The sequence below is a fragment of the Pimephales promelas genome, chromosome 1 (assembly GCF_988280905.1).
Source record: "Pimephales promelas chromosome 1, fPimPro1.hap1.1, whole genome shotgun sequence".
NCBI lineage: Eukaryota > Metazoa > Chordata > Actinopteri > Cypriniformes > Leuciscidae > Pimephales > Pimephales promelas.
This window is the reverse complement of record NC_142769.1, coordinates 52,449,977-52,469,702: the sequence shown is the minus strand read 5'-3', so window position 1 is coordinate 52,469,702 and position 19,726 is coordinate 52,449,977. Positions and strand designations below refer to the sequence as shown.

General features: G+C 36.7%; 1 protein-coding gene and 1 long non-coding RNA gene across 2 annotated transcripts; both read right to left on the bottom strand.

The window, feature by feature from the left end:
* Positions 1–9,292: 9,292 nt before the first annotated feature.
* On the bottom strand, positions 9,293–11,572 carry LOC148998562 (uncharacterized). Its single transcript, XR_016168771.1, has 3 exons — positions 10,920–11,572; positions 10,358–10,458; positions 9,293–9,849 (listed from the first exon to the last, which is right to left on the bottom strand). It is a non-coding gene; the product is annotated as an uncharacterized LOC148998562 (long non-coding RNA).
* Positions 11,573–13,204: 1,632 nt separating this feature from the next.
* Positions 13,205–18,786, bottom strand: LOC148998561 (fucolectin-like). The gene is made up of 4 exons (XM_089126263.1): positions 18,747–18,786; positions 18,629–18,667; positions 18,139–18,421; positions 13,205–13,448 (listed from the first exon to the last, which is right to left on the bottom strand). The coding sequence occupies exons 1-4, from the start codon at positions 18,778–18,780 to the stop codon at positions 13,205–13,207; spliced, it is 600 nt and encodes a 199-aa protein (XP_088982389.1). The 5' UTR covers positions 18,781–18,786.
* Positions 18,787–19,726: the final 940 nt, after the last annotated feature.

The following is a 19,726-nucleotide window of genomic DNA, read 5'->3' as shown; positions in this document are numbered from 1 at the left end:
CAGTTCTCAGAACGTTCCCATTAAAATGTTATTTCTGTATATTTTAAAATGTGTATCACCCGGAGGATAGGACTGATCAGAAACAAGAAAAAGCGAGCTAGAACAAATAGAAAAGACTAAGATACACAAAGAGCCAAAGACAACAAGACCGCCGTCATCGTCCTTTAAGGTGAACTGACCAATAACACTCAGCAAACTTTGAGCGGGAGACAGTTTCTTTGCCTTATTTGCATGGTTTGGTTTATGATTAGTCATATCTACTTAAAAGGATGGTAAACATAGCATGAGACATTCTATCGAAAACTACTATATACATTTAGCTAAGGCACACCGAGAGGTTTAGTTTGATACCAAGGAAGGTATGTCTGGAAGATACAAAAATATCTTGAATATGAGCGTTTAGAGTTCAACGAACACAACTAGAAAGTCAGAACTAAGCGAATGTGAGGTGGGAAACATGCATACACACATGAATATTTCATACACATTTTGGGAATGACTTATGAGTTAAATGGAAAGAATGTGTGTGTGTGTGGGGTGTGTGTGTGTGTGTGGGGGGGGGGGTGTCTCTGAGAGGTCCAGCCATGCCTCCTGACAAACCCAGCCATTGGGTTATATTTCTTATTGAGAATTTTAACCCAACGGTTGTTTTTGTCCATATTTGACCCAAATTTGGTTTATAAAACCCAGCTATTTTTATATTTGCAAATCGTTGAGCTCGCCGACGGGTCAGGGTGTTATTGCGTGCAAATCTCGGGGGATTAGCGGACGATGAACGCTTGCCAATCTGTTAGTATGAAAGAGCCAACAACGCAGCGAAAACGCTCGCCGAGCCCAGAAAAATATCTAGCATGCTAGATATCCAGAGCCGTCGCGCGACTTAACCTCAGTGATGTCATGAGTACAGCCAATCATAGCAACGCATGGGTTGAGGACACCTGGTAAATCTTAGTTTTTATTTATTTTTTTGCATTTTTTCCCTCAGAGCAGATCGTCGCGCAAACAGTGTGCAGCACTAGTTTCTGTCTGATGTCCATCTTCACGTGTTGTGTTCTCTTCTTCGCTGGATATTGGCGCAATGTTTATTTATTTATTTATTACGTGTTTTTCGTGACAAAACGTGGTTTGTAGACAAGATAGAATCGTTGGGTGACAACTCGTTATTTATTTGATTATTTTCAGGATTTAGACTGTACCATAGTACTAAAACAGCTCTCATTAGAGTCAAAAATGATGTGCTCTTATCATCCGATCGTGGTTGTATCTCTATGTAGTGCGTTGTCAACTCGTGTAGTGAGTTACCTCCTGTTGTGGATCAATGACGTTGTGTTGTGTGTGTGAACAGCTAAACAACTTGAACACTCCTGATTTCACTGAGAGCAAGTCCTGTAGTGTGAAACGCACAGTTCAGCCCGATGTTTTAAAATCATGTAGTGTGAACTAGGCTTAAGCATTTGTCAGTACAACATGCTATTCCTATTTCACTTTATTTGGTTTTTAAGGCAATTGGTTTGCATGCTTTAAATAAGTCTAACAAATTCGATTTTACAGTTATATTCTGACTAATGTAGTGTACAAGGGCAACTAATATGCTCACTTCACAGCTCAACACACGCGACAAGTCACATGACTCATTTATGCACATGCAAATAGAACAAATATGTTAAAGCTTTGCAAAGTTTCCTAAACGATGTCACATGCAAAACTCACAAATTCATTTAAATATTGGTAACATTTAGTTTTATTCCAATATATAGACCTATTTTAAAAAAAAATCACAACTATGAACAAGAATATATATTTACAATAAGTTTTATTTGATTTAGGATCTGCAATCGTTATGGATTTCTTTCAGAACAGAAACTCTCAATCTGACTACCGTCCCAGATTTCCCTGCCTCGTGACGTCACACGAGAGAAAGTACATCAGTGTCCTTCTGGAATCATCCACAGACGTCAAACTGACTGTAAAACAACTCCATCATCGGCGGACGGACAGGACACGACAGGACAGGTTAGTTTGCTTCATTTTTTATCAAAACAAATATGACTGCAGATATCATTGACTGATTAAAAAACTGTAATAAACACAAAAAATCAGCATGCCTTTATTAATAATAACAAACTGTTGAGCCAGATTTAAAAATTAAATTACCTTAAGTAAATATACGATATAGAAATTTTGTTTTCTCATACTTGTTGTTCCATGTGGTCTAAATGTAAATCAATGAAAGAGTTGACTTGACTGACATGTAATACACTTCCAGATCAGGAAACTGCGAAACTGAGATTTTACAGCAATGTTCCTCGAGACTTCGGGACATTAATTTTTGTCATATTTCACATTTTTGTCTTTTGTCCCAACATTACAGATCAATATAGAACAAGGACTTCTCTGTGAGATGATGGAGATCGTTGTGAGCTGGCTGATATTATTGGGTAAGACTTTCATTAATAACAGTAAAAGAAGACCAGTTCACACCAGGACGATGATTATAACGATAACGACGTTAGTTTTCTTAAAAAAAAAATTGTTGGAATATAAAAAATAACAGCAGAGTCCGCACCACTATAACGACACATAGAAACCATATCTTTGGACTCACTTTCACAACGATTCTTGGGGTGAACAGGCCTTAAAAAGTCATTATGTTGAAAACAAAAGACGATATTTTGAAGAATAAAGACTTCCATTTTCCATACTAAAATCATCAGATTTGTATGGTGTTCCTGAAGATATGAAACTATAGGCTTATTAAAATGTACTCATTCAATAATTTTTATAAATACATTTATTTATTTTTATTAGAAAAATAAAAAAACACATTATTTACACCCATGAAGTATTTTAGTTTGTTGTAGGTCTACTTTGCATAATGTACTTTGACTTGTGTCCATCAGTGCATGATTCATTGCTCATTCACTGCTTTACAAAACAAATCCAAAGTCATATGGGGTGCTCATTTGCGTCTTTACATTTGATTGTTTGTTGTTATTATATAATAATCTGTCTTTTGCACATGCAGGGCTGTTTTCTGTTCAGGAACAGGCAGATTGTGCTAAAGGTAAAGCAACTTTTCACAGCAACTGTCTAGTTTTGGGCAAAATTGAGGTTTTCACAAATTGAAAGTTTCCACGTCAAGTTAATTTGCCTTTTTTCAGAGAATCTGGCACGAAGAGGAACCGCCACGCAGTCGACGACAAGCGGCTCTAAGTCCGCGGACTATGCCATCGATGGCGGGAAGGACTACTCTACAACTTCTAGCACTTGTGCCGTAACCAGTTGGGAGCATTACCCGTGGTGGAGACTGGATCTCCAATCAGCGCATGTACCAATCATCGTGGTCGTCACTTACAGAGATGACCACTATCCAGGATTAATGAGATTAACCGATGTTTTGTTTGGAAACTCTCTGCCGACCTATGGACATCCCAAGTGAGGCGCTTCAGATGTTACACTTTATTTAGATGGTTTACTTTAGACATTCTACTAAATACCAAGTAATGGCATGAAACTCTAGATGGCGCTGTCTGACTCATTTGGTAGCATCTACATAATGCAGCTGATTGGTTGCTGATGCATCAATGTGCTGCACTGTAAAAAAAAAAAATGTGTTCAGTTTACGGTAAAATACCGGCAGCTGTGGTTGCCAGAAATTTACCGTTTAGTAAGAATTTACGGTAATAAGGTTTTACAGGTAATTTTTAAAATTTACGGTAATAACCCATATTTAATTATCTGATATACTGTTAAATTCTCGACCATTTGAAGTGTTAATATCTGTTTTATACCTGACATCCATCAATCACAGCAGTAATGAGAGTCACATGATATATGGAAACTCATCACATGTAGCTCTTTCTCAAGAAACTTAATATTAACATATAGAAGCGGCACAGTGTCATTCACTCAAACATTAAACACCATCATGGAATTTTAAAAAGGCATTAAACTTTAATTTAACAACATTAAATGTCACATAAAACCCTAATGTACATAACCGATTAGAAAAACTATGAAGAAACAAGTTATTTCAACAAAAAGTGTCACGCAGGATATTGTGGGAATGTCAATTTACGTTTTTTTTCACTGTAAATTATTCGATGAGTTGTTCATTTTCACTTTAAAAACTGTAAATTTAACAGTATTTTACTGTAAAATTACATGAAATTTACCGTAAGATCTATCACAGTTATTTACCGTATATAGTAAGGAAAGGTTCTGTTAACCAATTAACAGTTTTTCACTGTAGCATTTTTACAGTTTTTTACTGTTAAAATCACGATCATTTTTTACAGTGTGAGTAACTTTACAACTTCAAAAAAATTGGTTTGAATGAATGATTCAGTGACTCACATGTAAGTCTTTAAATTTTACGTTTCCAAAATCGCGTACTATCATGAGTAGGTACATTGCAAGTGCTAAAGAATGTGTGTATTAATGTAGTCCTAAATCCGCCATGATGTCATTATCATGTGACTAGGGTTGGGTATCGAGAATCGAGTATCGATTGGAACCGAGACTAACTTTTCGTTTTTCCCGGAATCGTTCAAAAGTTAAAATTTCGATTCCTAGTTTCGATATTCACAGTCCGCCGAGCGGAAGAAGAAACCGCTGAACAACACCAACGAAGAAGCGTCTACCGGAAGTGTTGGCATAACCACGCGAGTCGAACATGAGTAGCTTACGTCGGCGATCCAAAGTGTGGCTTCACTTTTCTAAAAATAACGAAATCTCTGCAAAATGCAAAATTTGTGACAAAAGGAGTATTTTTACAGAAGGAGTATTTCCTTCAGAAAGACTGTTGGTTAGCAAGGTTAGCTAAACTTTTTTGACCCTGCCTCTTAAAAGAATCGGAATCGAGAATCGTTAGGAACCGGAATCGAAACAAGGACTCGCAATCGGAATCAGAATCGTTCAAATTCAAACGATACCCAACCCTACATGAGACTTACCAGAGTCAATTGCGTCACTCCACTGCCATTCATAAATCCCCCCATGGCCTCATGGGATAGTAAAATGTCCATTGTATGCACACTTAAGATCATCAGCAGACGTAGTTGTTTTTCACCGATGCTGAATGGGATTTTGGAAACAATTGAACAAAAACTAAATATTTATAACCTTAAATTTCTTAAAGGAAACATTGTTAAACAAAAAAAGGAAACATTTACAGAGGTAACTAGTGTGAAGGAATAGATCAGTAGTAATATTGATTGGTTGTGTGTGTGGGGTCCTGTAGATGTACCGTGATCTCAAGGGATCCAGCAGCCTTTACCATCACCTACTCTTGCGGTACTCTGGAGGGACGCTACGTGACGATTCGTACGTGGTGGGACACTCTGGCGGTGTGTGAGGTGGAAGTATATGAGATAGGTGATCACACACAAATCGCATTTATGTTTCTGTGCAGATATACCAACACACACACCTGTAGTTTTCAAAAGAACCTGAAGGACTTGATGAGCTGGATCACAGCCCTGGTGTAGAAGCTTGTAACTGTGGTTCCCTTTCAGTGGAGAATGTCAGAGGATGTCGACGTCGACTACACCTGACGTTCTCGACAGAAAGGGAAGATCCTGGTCACGAATGCAACCCAACGTTCCCTGAAGGAAGGAACAGAGGACGTAGTCTCCTTGCCACTATCGCTGACTCCTGAGTTACGCTCAGCTCCTCAGGGAAAAAGCAACTAGCGAGGGCTGAGTTTGTGTTGTCATCACGCACGCCAATTCCATTGGTTAGTTCAATATAACACGGTCTCATCCCAAGTCGTCATATATCTGACGTCTTTTGACCATACGTCAACATCCGCCTTTTTAGGGTACCCTTAAAGCGCCGTCATACAACTGACGCTTTACCTTTAACGTCGGTTAGGTGACGGGGTAGGTTTAGGTCTGGGGTAGGGTTAGGATCCGATAACGTCATCTACCGACGTTTAAGGGGTTAGTTCACCCAAAAATTAAAATGACTCACCCTCATGTTGTTCCAACCCCGTAAGACCTTCGTTCATCTTCGGAACACAAATTAAGATATTTAAGATATTAAGATCGCTCCTGCATACTAGTCCATAGGCTTCTTGAGGGACTGACTTGCTGGCCTCGAAAAGTCATTAAAGACATCGTTAAAATAGTCCAAGTGACTACAGAGGCTCAATCTTAACTTTATCAAACGATGAGAACACTTTTTGTGCGCAAAAATAACGACTTTATTTCAACTATTCGTTTATTTCTCCCTCTACGCGAGTCAGGTTACTAGTTTAATAGCGTAAGCTTCTGTTATTGTACGTCACACGCATCACACACATGACCAGCGTCGGCCAATAGTGAGCCTACGTGTGACGTAGCTTTACGCAATCACACTACGCTAACTGACTACAGGCCCGTGGAGAAGGAAGTGAATAGTACTTGAAGACGATTGGCTCCCTTCCGTGATCCCCATTCAGTCGACGTTGAATAGATCCTCCGTTCCTTCCTTCTGCATAGAGCTGGTAAGCCCCGCCCCTTCCGCTAACGCCGCTGGACCTCTAGGTTGAAAAACCGTCAATGCAAGTGAATGAGAGAAAATAATTATTTTCGAATCCCGTTTGAATTGTGCAATGAATGTAACATATGTGGTCTGTGATTTTTTTATATAATGTTTCGTGTAAAGAATGCCACAATTTAGCGGGTAGAATTTTCATACAGTTAGACTTTGTGTGAGAGCACTTTGTGGACTACAACTCTTTCGACGTGTTTGATATACATCACCCCCACTAGCACACGGATCCCGCTAAACATGCCTGTGTCTTTGGAGCACTTCACCGCCTTCTTTTAGGGGGAAGACAAACTAGTTGAGCGTGGTGAAAACCGTGATTTGTGGAGGGAAAATGTGTTACACGGCGACGTGTAGTCTTTCTCGTTATGTCTCTTCCACAACTGCTAGCCAAAGAATCATACAATATACTGTCAAACTCGTTACATGAGAAATTATATTAAAAATTCACAGACAACATATGTCACATTCATGGCACAATTCAAACGGGATCAGAAAATAATTATTTTCTCTCATTCACTTGCATTGACTTGAAGTCCACTTGAAGTTTTACGGGTGGGCGGGACTTACCAGCTCTATACGCAACCAGGACGTTACATATTTTTTTTAAACGCAACAAAAATGGAAATTGAAGATTTATAAGGTGCAGGAATATCATCATCAATGTCATGGTCACATTTACCATTTAACAAAATGGTAATCCCAACAAGAATCTGCATATATAGTAGATTTTGCTCATATTAAAGTTGGTGACACGAATTTGCCACAATGACTGTTCTGAAAATATCAAAATATGTATTGATGATAAAAAATAACCGAAATCGCATGTTTATCTGATTTGTTTCTGTCGGCAACACAAGCTTTTGCTTTTTCAGGTCACTAGCTTTAAATATGCATCTTCTCTGCATGACGAATATAAAAGCGACCAGCTGGATATAAACTAAGGCAACGTACTGTATATAAACTACACGTACGGTTTCATTATCTGTTTTAAATCCGCATCTGAAGTGTCCCGCTCTCTGCAGCGTGCAGACTCACATGTCAAAAAACAAACAAACTCCATGGCATTATTTGGCCTCTAGTGGCCGCTCTCGAACTGTACAAATACACACTTCTCAGCCACTCCAGCATCAGACGCAACTAGTGTCTGTTAAACTAACTTTTAGCATATTAAAAGTCTCTCGGTACATATACCTTAATTAGAATTTTTAGTCAATAATCATATGTACCTTGAATGTTTGTGTTTCTTTAGATTATATAAAACGATCGGTCATGAAGCTAGCGTTTAACTCCAGCGCTAATCTGATCAACCCGACAGTGACGGATCAAGTGCTTGAAGAGGTGAGAGTGTGATGTGAGTCTCTACTCCTGTTCTGATGCATTAATATGATATTAACAAATGTTCACTACAGTTGACGTCAGCGCTGGCTGGGAGAGGAATCACCAATGTGACGCTGAGCTGGTCTCAAACTCCCGAAGAAGAAGTGATCCAAACACGAGTCGAAAACGGTGAGTGTTGAGTGAATCCAGGAGAAGCGCTTTAAATTCCCTCGGTGATGTGTTTAACGAGGATGATTTTCATTTCTAGATTCCTGCTGAAGCAGATCTCAGAGGAGGAATGAGCTTCATCATATTCATCATTTATACACTTCAGTTATTCATACAGTGACTGCATGTTATCATGAACCCTCTGAAACATGAATGAATACACCAGGAAACAAAAGGAATATAATTTAACAATTAAATTAATATAAATATTAAGCCTTTAAGCCTATATTTCTCTCCTCAAAATTATGTATTATTTTGATGTCATTGGAAAAATCAGCTTGTTTATAAAAAAAACAATTTATAAAAATAAATACAATGAATATTTATGTAATGCATTTTTTAAAATATATAATAGTAGGCTATTTTCTCCCATATTTCCCAAGAAATTATTTTTTTGAGAGAGCTAACAGAAAATATTGATCATATAATATATATATATATATATATATATATATACAGTTATAATATAAATGGCTCATGAAGTCACTCTTATTTTATATATAGAATTCAATTTATTTTAGTTACAGAAAGACAAAATGTCTTTTCAGTAGTCAACTTAATTGTACAAATCTAGTAATCTGTACTATTCACATACTATTCATTGTTTACTCAGAAAAGCCAAGTTAAGATTAATTGATTTGTTTGAGTACATTTGTGTCAAGCAAAAAAATAAATAAAATTAATTAATTAATTAAATTAAATTAAAAAAAATTCTTAAGAGATTCTGCGGTTCTCTTTCTCTGTTTGCATTCACTCATTTCCCAAAGTCATGTTGAGTTGTCAATACTGAACATTTTAGAGAACATCACATAAGCTGACTTCATACATGTTATTTTTCCTTAATGTTTTTGTTTGAAGTCACCATTACGATGATCAGTGTCTCTTTGGTTGGGCACTTTCATCTTCATTTCTATTATTGTAATTCTCTTTCTATTGATGCAACAAGAAATCACCGTTATTTGGTTTCAAAGAAAGGGCAGTAATAAATAGTGTGCCTTTAAAGGGTGATGTAACTTCCAACTAAATCACTAACTAGTCGACTTTTCATTTCAAGGATAATTTTATTGCTAACGCTATGAAACTTTAAAATGGGTCGATATAATCCCTCTATATTTGTGACAATATCTTGCAAATGATCATGTTTGCATCACACAGACTTCAACATTCAGCATACAAAACACAACCATGGTGGCAATTACATTTTATTTATCATTTATTATTTTTTAGTTACTAGAACTCTTGTGTAAGTGAACTAAGCATTTGTCAGTACAACACTATTCGCTTAAGGCAATCAATTTGCATGTTTTTAAGTAAGTTTATAACTAATTCGATTTTGCAGTGCAGTTTATTCATACATCGGGTGTTCAGGGTTAAGGAAATGTGATAATCATGCTTTTTAGTTGTATGCTCTGGATAAATACAATACAGTAAATTCATCCTTGAACAGGATACACCAAGTTAAATAAAAATACATGTATATTGTCAGCAGGTATCATTGAATAACAATAATTTAGATTATCCTTCAGATGTACCACTATATTGATTACATTACCAGGTGTTCATTGATACGTGAAACTATAATGCCCATAAATGTACACGGATAAGTTTAGCTACTTATGCATATTTATATGGAATGATTAATCTGATTATATGAACCATGTCAGGATAATGAATTTAAAACAGGAACAATTACATAGATCAATTGCAGAATAAAAAATATCTGCTTGAAAGATTCAGTCTGTGCATCCAGATTAATGTCCATCAGTACACCTGTAAATATGATATAAATATCAATTAAATCAAATTTATTTTATTAAATCAAATATTATTAAATAAAATATTGATTAAATTATTTAGTGTTCGAGTAGTCCTTTATTTGCATACATGCTTATTATATTATATTATATTATATTATATTATATTATTGTTTATAATCATTAACATGAACTAAACCTAATGATCATGTGCATGATCTATACAACATTTTTAAAATGTTTTGTATGTAAAAAAGATTTACATTGTCCAACATATTATACATTAATATAAAATGTACTTTAAAATAGGAAAAGTATTGTCGTGCTCATCAAAGTAAATATTTTTTTTGGCATTTAATGCTTAAAAAGATTTCAAATTTTAAAAATATATTTGTTTAATCTTTGCATATATTTAGCAAGTTTATAGTTTTCGTTGTCGTCCATGTAGGACAATATGAACAGATGTCTACACATACTTTCAGAAATAAAGCTGCCGTATAAAGCAAAAACTGTGACAGGTTTACCTTGTTGGTTTTTTGGGCTTGTGCGTCACACTGTGGTACGGGAGCCTCGTCCAGGACAGTCTAACATCAGGAGCCAAACTCAACCCGAGAGCGGACTGAAGCTAAAACACACCAGAACCAGGTTTACTTTAGAGTTTCAGGAACCAGAAACAACACCAGACGAAATGAAATGATGTCTATCGGACTTGACAAAGACTGAAAATTAGCAAATTGGGTGTTTGGTTTTGTTCATTGTTGTACGTTCAATTGGTTTCAATTCACATATTTCACAATACACATCATTTCAAAGCAGTTTTACAGAAAATGCATGAGTTCACATTACAGTTTAGAGAGATCTGATATCAGAGTTACGTATTTCAGAAATGTACAAAATCACAATTAATTTAAACAATGTAATAATTTCATGCAATGAGCTCATTGAAGTAATGAATACTTGTTTGTTAACAAATGATTATGACATTTAGAAAGTATAGCATCGGTGTATGTTGATTGGAATTGAACATCAACAGCAACAGGAAGTGTCATCATCATTTCTATGGATTTCCTGCTTGTTTTCTTATACCTGATTGAGAAATGTGTTGTTCACTGACGCTGTATCCACACTGGAGGCTAATCCCATCCTCAGAAATATTTTTTTTTCCCTGTAAACTGATAAATGCAAGATAAAAACACAGGTTTAAAAACAAAAAGATTCACTGCAGAAAAAAATAACAATTGTAATTTCTACCTGAATTAAGTAGGGTTGGGTATCGTTTGAATTTGAACGATTCTGATTCCGATTGCGATTCCTTGTTTCGATTCCGGTTCCTAACGATTCTCGATTCCGATTCTTTTAAGAGGCAGGGTCAAAAAAGTTTAGCTAACCTTGCTAACCAACGGCCTTTCTGAAGGAACTACTCCTTCTGTAAAAATACTCCTTTTGTCACAAATTTTGCATTTTGCCGAGATTTCGTTATTTTTAGAAAAGTGAAGCCACACTTTGGATCGCCGACGTAAGGTACTCATGTTCGACTTGCGTGGTTATGCCAACACTTCCGGTAGACGCTTTTTCGTTGGTGTTGTTCAGCGGTTTCTTCTTCCGCTCGGCAGACTGTGAATATCGAAACTAGGAATCGAAATTTTAACTTTTGAACGATTCCGGGAAAAACGAAAAGTTAGTCCCGGTTCCAATCGATACTCGATTCTCGATACCCAACCCTAGAATTAAGACAGTTCAAACAAGAATTTCAAAAAACAAAGTAAATTCTATATTAGTTCTTGATTCAAGCCGAATGTTTAAGGTTATAAATAATTTTCTTTTCTTTTTTGGTGTTTTGAGAAAATTTCAAAAATACAAAAATGTATAATTAGTATTAATGCACCAAAATTTATGACCAAATTTTCCCCCATTGAATATAATAGAAAAAAATATTTTAAAAAACAAATAATTTTTTTGAAGCTGTATTTCATTTTGGAGTCAAGCCTAGGCCTCATAAAAGTAATTTTTTAAATTATATGGATGCCATCCCGTGGGCAAACTGAGCTTTTTAAAAATGCAAAACACATTGATCTGAATTTTTTGGTGTGTTTGTGTATAAAGGTGTGTGTGTGTGTGTGTGTTCAACCCTTCACTGTTGTGTGCTTTTTACAAAAAAAACTCAGTATTTTCACATTTTTGCCAATTTCCCATTCATTTCCTATGCGGGTCATTTTTGACCCAAAGGTCCTGAGTGTGACTATTTTTATTACGACCACTTAGACTTTTCAAATCCTGTCCCCATTTTTTTTGGGTGTTCATATGCCAAGTACCATTAAAGTCACCAATTTTCGGACCATTCCGATGAAGCTACGATTTTTAAAAATGTATTATTTAAACGCTTCGTTATTGACCCGAAGAACCCCAGAGGGTTAATAAGGTAGCAGTTTTTTCACTGTTTTCCAGCTGTATTTGCATTATTTTATCATTTCTTTTGTTGTAGGGTTCAGTAACTTGCTGTTTTGGAATTCATTTTCTACTCGAAATGACATATTCATACTCAAAAATGATCCAGGTAATGTTACCATTATTGTGTCCCAAGTATTGATGTCTCTGTGTTAAGCTAAGTAGAAATTACTCAACAAACTTCAATTGGTTGAGTTAGAATTACTCAATTGATAATTATACCAAACTTAGTTTAGTAATTTCTTTAATTACATATGTGAAAATTTCTTAAAAAATTGGTAACACTCTATTTTGATTCTACTATCTTTAAGTAACTTTACATCTACATGCCAACTAACTGTCATTAGAGTATTAGTAGACTGTCTGCTTAATATATGCCAACACTTTATGTTGTTTGTCCCCCAACAGACATTCTGCTGACTATGAGTAACTACATCTCATAACCTGATACCTAACACCTAACAGTCTACTTACACTCTAATTCCTGTGTAATTTAATTGAATTTCAATTTTGAAAGAATTGTGTACTGTAATTCATATAAAATTTGACAATTTCTGTTGACTCAAGTCAGATGTAAAATAAGTATTTTTCAACAAAGTAGCTATTCATTCTGCCTTAACTTTAAGTTTAGTCAACTTGAAATGAGAAATTGAAACTTCGAATTTTGAGTTGGCTAAACTTAACTTTATTTTTCACCATCTTTATTCCTCAAGATGGCGATGTCTGATCGTCAAAAATGCACAATATCACCAGCAAAAGCGGAGCAAGTATTTTATCGCAATCAAATATTAGTGTCACTGTCACTTGATGGATCTGGTGAAGAATACGAGCCAGACGCTGAATACTGGGGGAATGAGCTCTGAAAAAAAGCATCTGCACAAACTGAATACTTAAAATATCAGGAGAGTTTTATACAACTGCAGCAGTTAGAAATAATCCCGAGTCGCTAAAGATCCAAATATATGCATGATTGCCGAAACATTCATCCATTTAAGGGTTAACGATGTATAATCAGTTGAGGATTGACCTGTTCCGTAAACCTCCACCTCACACAGCGTGAGATAAGTGGTGATTTTAGGAAGGAACATGTTGACGTAACGGCCGCCCATTCCAACACACGAGAAACTGACCGTGCCACCCACTGGAACGGCCCAAGAAACGACCGCACATCTGGAGAGAGAGAGAGAAACCACGAGACATCAGGTCACCTGCTCAAAAGGACATTCAAATCAAATCCTTTTTATTTAAAATCAACATTGGTTGGCCAAAGTGCAGATCAGAAGAGTAGGAGAGAAAAACAAAAAAAAAGTTATGGTAGATTAAAAGCGAAAGAGAAAATTGCGATTTTTGATTGCGAAAATTGTTGATTGCGATTTCACTTTTTGGATTTTAAATAGTGTGTAATGTTGCTGTTGGTGCATGAACAGTATCTGCAAAGTTGCAGCGCTGAAAGTTCAGTGTAAGCAGAGATATCGTCTTTTAAAAATCAGGAAGCATAATTGCCTACAAAAACGACTGGATTGGGACTACAGCTGGGTTATGGTACGTCACTAACCCACACATTTGCATCAACCCTCCCTCAGATTATACAGAAAAGAGCATGCGCATATTTAAGCGGCTCGTCGAGTGTGTGGTCTTATGTGTTCGAGCTTCCCACAGACGCTGTACTTCGTCAACAATGGATACTATTTAGGTTTGATTATGCTCCTGAAAATGCTGATCGTAATCTAGCTCTCTGTGCTGCGCGTTTACGGACGACGGCTTCCAGAATCTCCACGAGTTTAACACCGGATTCAACAAGAAACTGTTACTAAAACATGAAGCAGATCCAACTTTAAAACCAGAGGCAGCCGTTGTTGGACCACAACCTGTAAGTCGGCGAAGACTTCATCATTTTAAATGTATTTGCATAGTGTTGTCAAAAAACTCGGTACTTCGGTACCAAGTCGGTACTAAAAAAAAAAAAATGTTACGGTACCAGCTTTTCTAGGTACCGAATACCAGGTTCGTCCAGTTCTGTTGTAGACGCGATGTCTGAAACGTGCACAGTTGCGTCCTCTTCATAACGCTGATATGGCTCTCTCTCTGAATCCACTTGTTGAAACGAAAGGAGGAAAGAGCCACATATGGAAATATTTTGGATCAGGCTAATGTCACGTTGCCATAAGAGGCCGATTACATGCAAATTCGCAATTTCAAATATAGGCGTGATTCAAGCGCGCTCCTAATAAAAACTCGTTGGCGTTGCATAGCAACGACAGACGCCGCGTGAGAGCAAGCGCTTTGGAAAGAATAAGCACGCGCAAAAATATAATTAAAAAACACGCGCGACATGTGAACGGCCTCTAAAGTGCTTTCGGGGTAGTTTTACGAGTACATGAGCACAGTAGTATCTACCCGACACCAGAGTACTACTGGTATTAGTATTGTCATTTAATGTCAATGCCAGTTCTAGGCGTATTCTTGCCTTTATAACTCAGCAGGTTTAAAAAGCCTTTTTAAAATTAAATATGAATTCAGTTTTAGATTAATAAAAGGACAGTCAAGTCAAATAAAACATGTTTTATGGTAATGCTACAAAGATACCATTCATAAACATTACTTGGTTATCAACGCATTGAGTGAACAATATATTTTTACAACATTAATTAATGTTTGAAAATGTTATTTATTACAAACACCTGATTGTTAATGTTTGTTCACTTAATTCATTGTGCATTAAATAAATAATGGATTAAAACTTTACAAACAACTTTAAAAATGTGTTAGTGTATAATATTGTTTATTTTAGGTCATTTTATCTAATCTTTTTCTAAAGTGTTTATAATACAAATGTACAGTTTCCATACTTGTAACCGTGATAAACACTTAAATATATGTAAATTTAAACTAAGCTTTGGTACCGAAATTGGTACCGAGAACCGTGAATTTTAACTGGTATCGGTACCGAATACTGAAATTTTGGTACCGTGACAACACTATATTTGCATGTATAATTCGAGCCCGTTCTCATCCCAAAGCGCCATATAGGACGCTTTTGCAAAAGCGTAAATATCCAACGCACATGGCACCCTTTAACGTCTAATGAGACGCAGATATATTTGGGCAGAAGGCGCCCCCTAGTGGTCTAACCCTTACCCACACCATACCTAAACTTAACCATAACCGAAGCGTCTCATTAGACGTTAAAGGGTGCCATGTGCGTTGGATATTTACGCTTTTGCAAAAGCGTCCTATATGGCGCTTTGGGATGAGAACGCGATGTCATGGATCATTCATGTAATGACACACAGTATTAAGACTCAAGGGTATAAAGTCGTTAATTTTATGAATCCAAATTTATTTTATTTTTTTTACACATATGTAACTATATGTCTTATATATGTAACTTATATGGACTATATGTAAACATATTTTATGTAAACTATCTCATTCCAGAAAGTTATTAATAAAAATTAGTGCTGCTTATGAAAGTTCAAGACATAATAGGCATAAGTTTAAAAAAAAAATGAATTAATTAACAGATAAAACTAATTCAAGACACAAACAAAGCCCTTTCTATGCACTCAAAAACATACATGCATTTTTCATGTTATTTTGTCCCTTCAGGAAAAGCATCCACTAAATGATTAAACATACAAATGTAATAAATGTCAAATGTATTGTTACTTTCTAATGTAATGAACTGTTGGCAAAAAAAAAAAAAAAATGTAAAAAATGCTTTTGACTGTATTACAATGCAAAGAGCAGCAGGGGGCAGTATCAGCGTATTCAGACTCTCTCTCTCTCTCGTTGTATATGGCGCTTTGGGATGAGAATGCGTTAATTCCAGACGTAGCCTTGTGTTTTTAGTTTTTATCAAATGCCAGCGTTGGCTTTATAGCCACTAGGCTATTTTGCAGTGTTGTAGTCGAGACCACCTCACTCGAGTCCGAGTCCAGACCGAGTCCATAGAGAGTCGAGTCCGAGTCGAGTCCGAGACCAGAGATGGTCGAGACCGAGACCAGTGAGGGTTGATTACCTAATTTACTTTTATTTACTTAGAGAAATCCTTTTTTTTTTTTTTACTGAATTTACTTGGAGTTTAAAAAATATGATCAGTTTAGGGTAAAAAGGCCACATAGTAGGTGGTGTTAAAAGTAATTTTATTACAATTTGTCATGCGCAGTTGCGCACTAGAAAATCACCAATCACTGGATGTGTCAATCAATTTAAAGAAATAACATACATTAATAATCATGAAAAATATTTTGAATTGAACTCGAGTGGACTCGGGAATAAGTCCGAGTCCTAAAAAAAAAATGTTCGAGTCCGAGTCAATTCCGAGTCCAAATGGACACGAGTCCATGACAAGACCAAGACCATTAAAATATGGTCTCGAGACCGAGTCCGAGACGAGTCCGAGTCTCGAGTACTACAACACTGCTATTTTGTGTCTACGACAAACGCAAACAAACATTATGGACCTGAATTTTGTATAAGTACTAATGTTATAAAAGTGTTTTTCTTGTATATATGTTTTATGACATTATTTTCAATTTGATCAAGAACGTAAACTAATGCCGACGCTGTTCGTGTTTAACATTAGTAGCCAGCAAGGGGGTAATCCATCGACCGGAAGTTGGAAGCCTCCATCTTGTAGCAGAACTTCACTTGCGTTAGCATTCCCATTGACTCCCATTCATTTTGGCGTCACTTTGACAGCGAATAACTTTACATCTGAAGGCGTTTGAAGACCCCATTTGTCCTTTATTTATCTCTAAAGAAACACGACAATGTATAAATAGCTCCATTACCTTGTAGCTTATGTTATGGTCCCCGTAGAAGCAGTTTTAGTGAAAGTAGGCTAACGATTGCGTCATACCCACGCGACTCTCTGTCGCACAGTAGCGAGATTACCGTATGGACATGAGGAGAAGCTCGCGCGCAATCGGGGAAACGTGGAGGCAAAATGACAAAATAATTAATCAGAATACCTAGCAAAATTGTCTCCTTCCGCCTCTGCAAGTTTCAGAAGGGAATGATTCAGATTTCTCATGCCACAGCACTAGAAGACAGACGGGTTGCTCTCGTTACATCTACGTAGTCAAGCTCTGTTTGAGTCTGCGCGTCAGGGACGGAAGTGCTAAAAAATCGCCAAAAACGGGCTTCAATCGAGTTCCAATGAAATCGCTCTGTCCATTTCTTTTACTGTCTATGGTAGCCAGTCAGCCAGTCAGAATTTTGTATAAGTACTAATGTTGTAAATGTATTTTTCATGTATATGTTTTATAACGTTATTTTCGATTTGATCAAGAACGTAAGCTAATGCCGACGCTGATTGTGTTTTACATTAGTAGCCAGTCAGTTGCTATTGATAAAACGAACATGTATAAAGTTAAAAAAATGTAGCAAATTATCATTCAGAAACGTTTAGTAAGGTTCTGCTTGACTCTCTTAATCGCGGCTTTCTCGGTCTGATACGCCTCAGACTGATACTGTAGTATCGACATGAATGGACCGGAGCGCAGGCCCGTTTCGCCCGTAAAGGTAATGGGTGTTAACCTTCCGAACAACGTGAGCGACAGTTTAGCCAATCACAACACACCGGGCCAAACTAACCAATCTGAGCCCACGACGTGTTTCTGAGGGAGTGGTTTCATAGAATCAGGAAGTCAAGCGCTCGTTCGAGGACAGAGGAGAGCGCGGCTGACAATAAAGGTGAAGTTTATGAAAAATAAGACTTTTTAAAAAAGAAAAACCACGAATACATGTTATATTGCACCCCATGAACACAATCATGCAAAGAAAAAAAAGCAGTCAAAAACCTCCCCCCTCCCCCCCTTAAATTCAGCTAATGTGGAAGCCGTTCAAACTTCACCTGGGATTGTTGTTGCCGTTGTTTTCCAGGGAGTTCCCGATGCGGATCTCTACTCCAGTCAAGCGCTCCGGACAGCAGTCGGCTCTGTTGGTGATGGTCACCCTGTTAATGTAGTGATACTCCAGCAGGTCCAGCCTCCACCACGAGTCGAGCCGTTGTAACGTCATGGCGCAGGACGCTGCTTCCCCCGGAGCGTATCTGATGCCGTCGATGGCGTTCCCCGATCCCCAGCGTGCTCCATATAAGCTCGACTGCACAGCTCGTCCTTTCAGTGCCACATTCTCTACAAAAGATTTATTCAGAAAGATAGTACTGTAATGTGAGAAGTTTCAATAGAACTTTGGAAACCATTAGCAATGACGACTACTTCTTAAGTTTCAGCTTATTATTAAAAGCACAACTTCGATGTTAATATTATTGAATGCATCTGAGCTGACATGCTCATAACTACCATAACAGCATTAACTAAAGAGTTCCCAGAACCTTTTACCTTGCGAATTTTCTGAACTGCCCTGATGGGAAAAGACGCCTGAAAAAAAAAGAAGTTGATTTGATTGTTTGAGCATAAAGAGCTAATTTCAGTATCATCTGATGTCATTTCTACTCACCAAAAAGCAAAAACAGGTAACCGAGGCCCTCCATTTTGTTTTTAAAGAGGCAGGTCACTGGAATAATATTGCAGTAATTGAAGTTATAGGCAAGCTTCTGCGTGTGAGAATGACATACTGCACCTGTGATGGTCAGATATGAAAAGTTTCTCCGTCTTCTCCGTCTTTATATTCCTCTTTTTCTTCGCAGATTGAGTCTCCACCCTTATGAGATCCTCTCTGGCCGTGTGCTGAATATATTTCACACATCATTGGACCTCAAGAATTGCCTATCTCTGCACACCTTTAAATCTCACGTCAAGACTGATTTACAAAACAAATCTGCCAGAATTTGATCGTCAGAAGGGAAAAGTAATGGCCGGCACTTTGGATTAATTTTCATAGTTTTTCTTTCCAGGCTTGTCTACATCCATCTAAATGACCGACGAGTCATGTTCCCAAACTCAGCAGATTTCATCCCTGAAATTAGTATTTGTTTAGAACCGGATCAATTCCTGTTATATAATCTGACATCATTTGAATCATCGTAACCCCGCTGTGTTTTCTGGAGGCATTTTTCATTTACATATTTTATTGTTCAAATGTTTTGTACTGAATGAGAAGGTATTAGGCTAGAATTGTGTATTTATTACATGCGAGTAAATAAATTATCTGAGAGAGAAAAAAAATGATCGAGAGAAAAGGTTATCACGCTGATATATCAAACAAGAGTGACTTCATGAGCCATTTATAACTGTATATATATATATATATATATATATATATATATATATATATATATATATATATTATATGATCAATATTTTATGTTATCTAGCTCTCTCAAAAAAAAAAAAAATTCTTGGGAAATATGGGAGAAAATAGCCTACTATTATATATTTTAAAAAAATGCATTACATAAATATTCATTGATACTTCTGTGGGAATTACTAATTATTTGGATTCGTATTATAAAGTGAAGATCATTGAAACTAACTAGT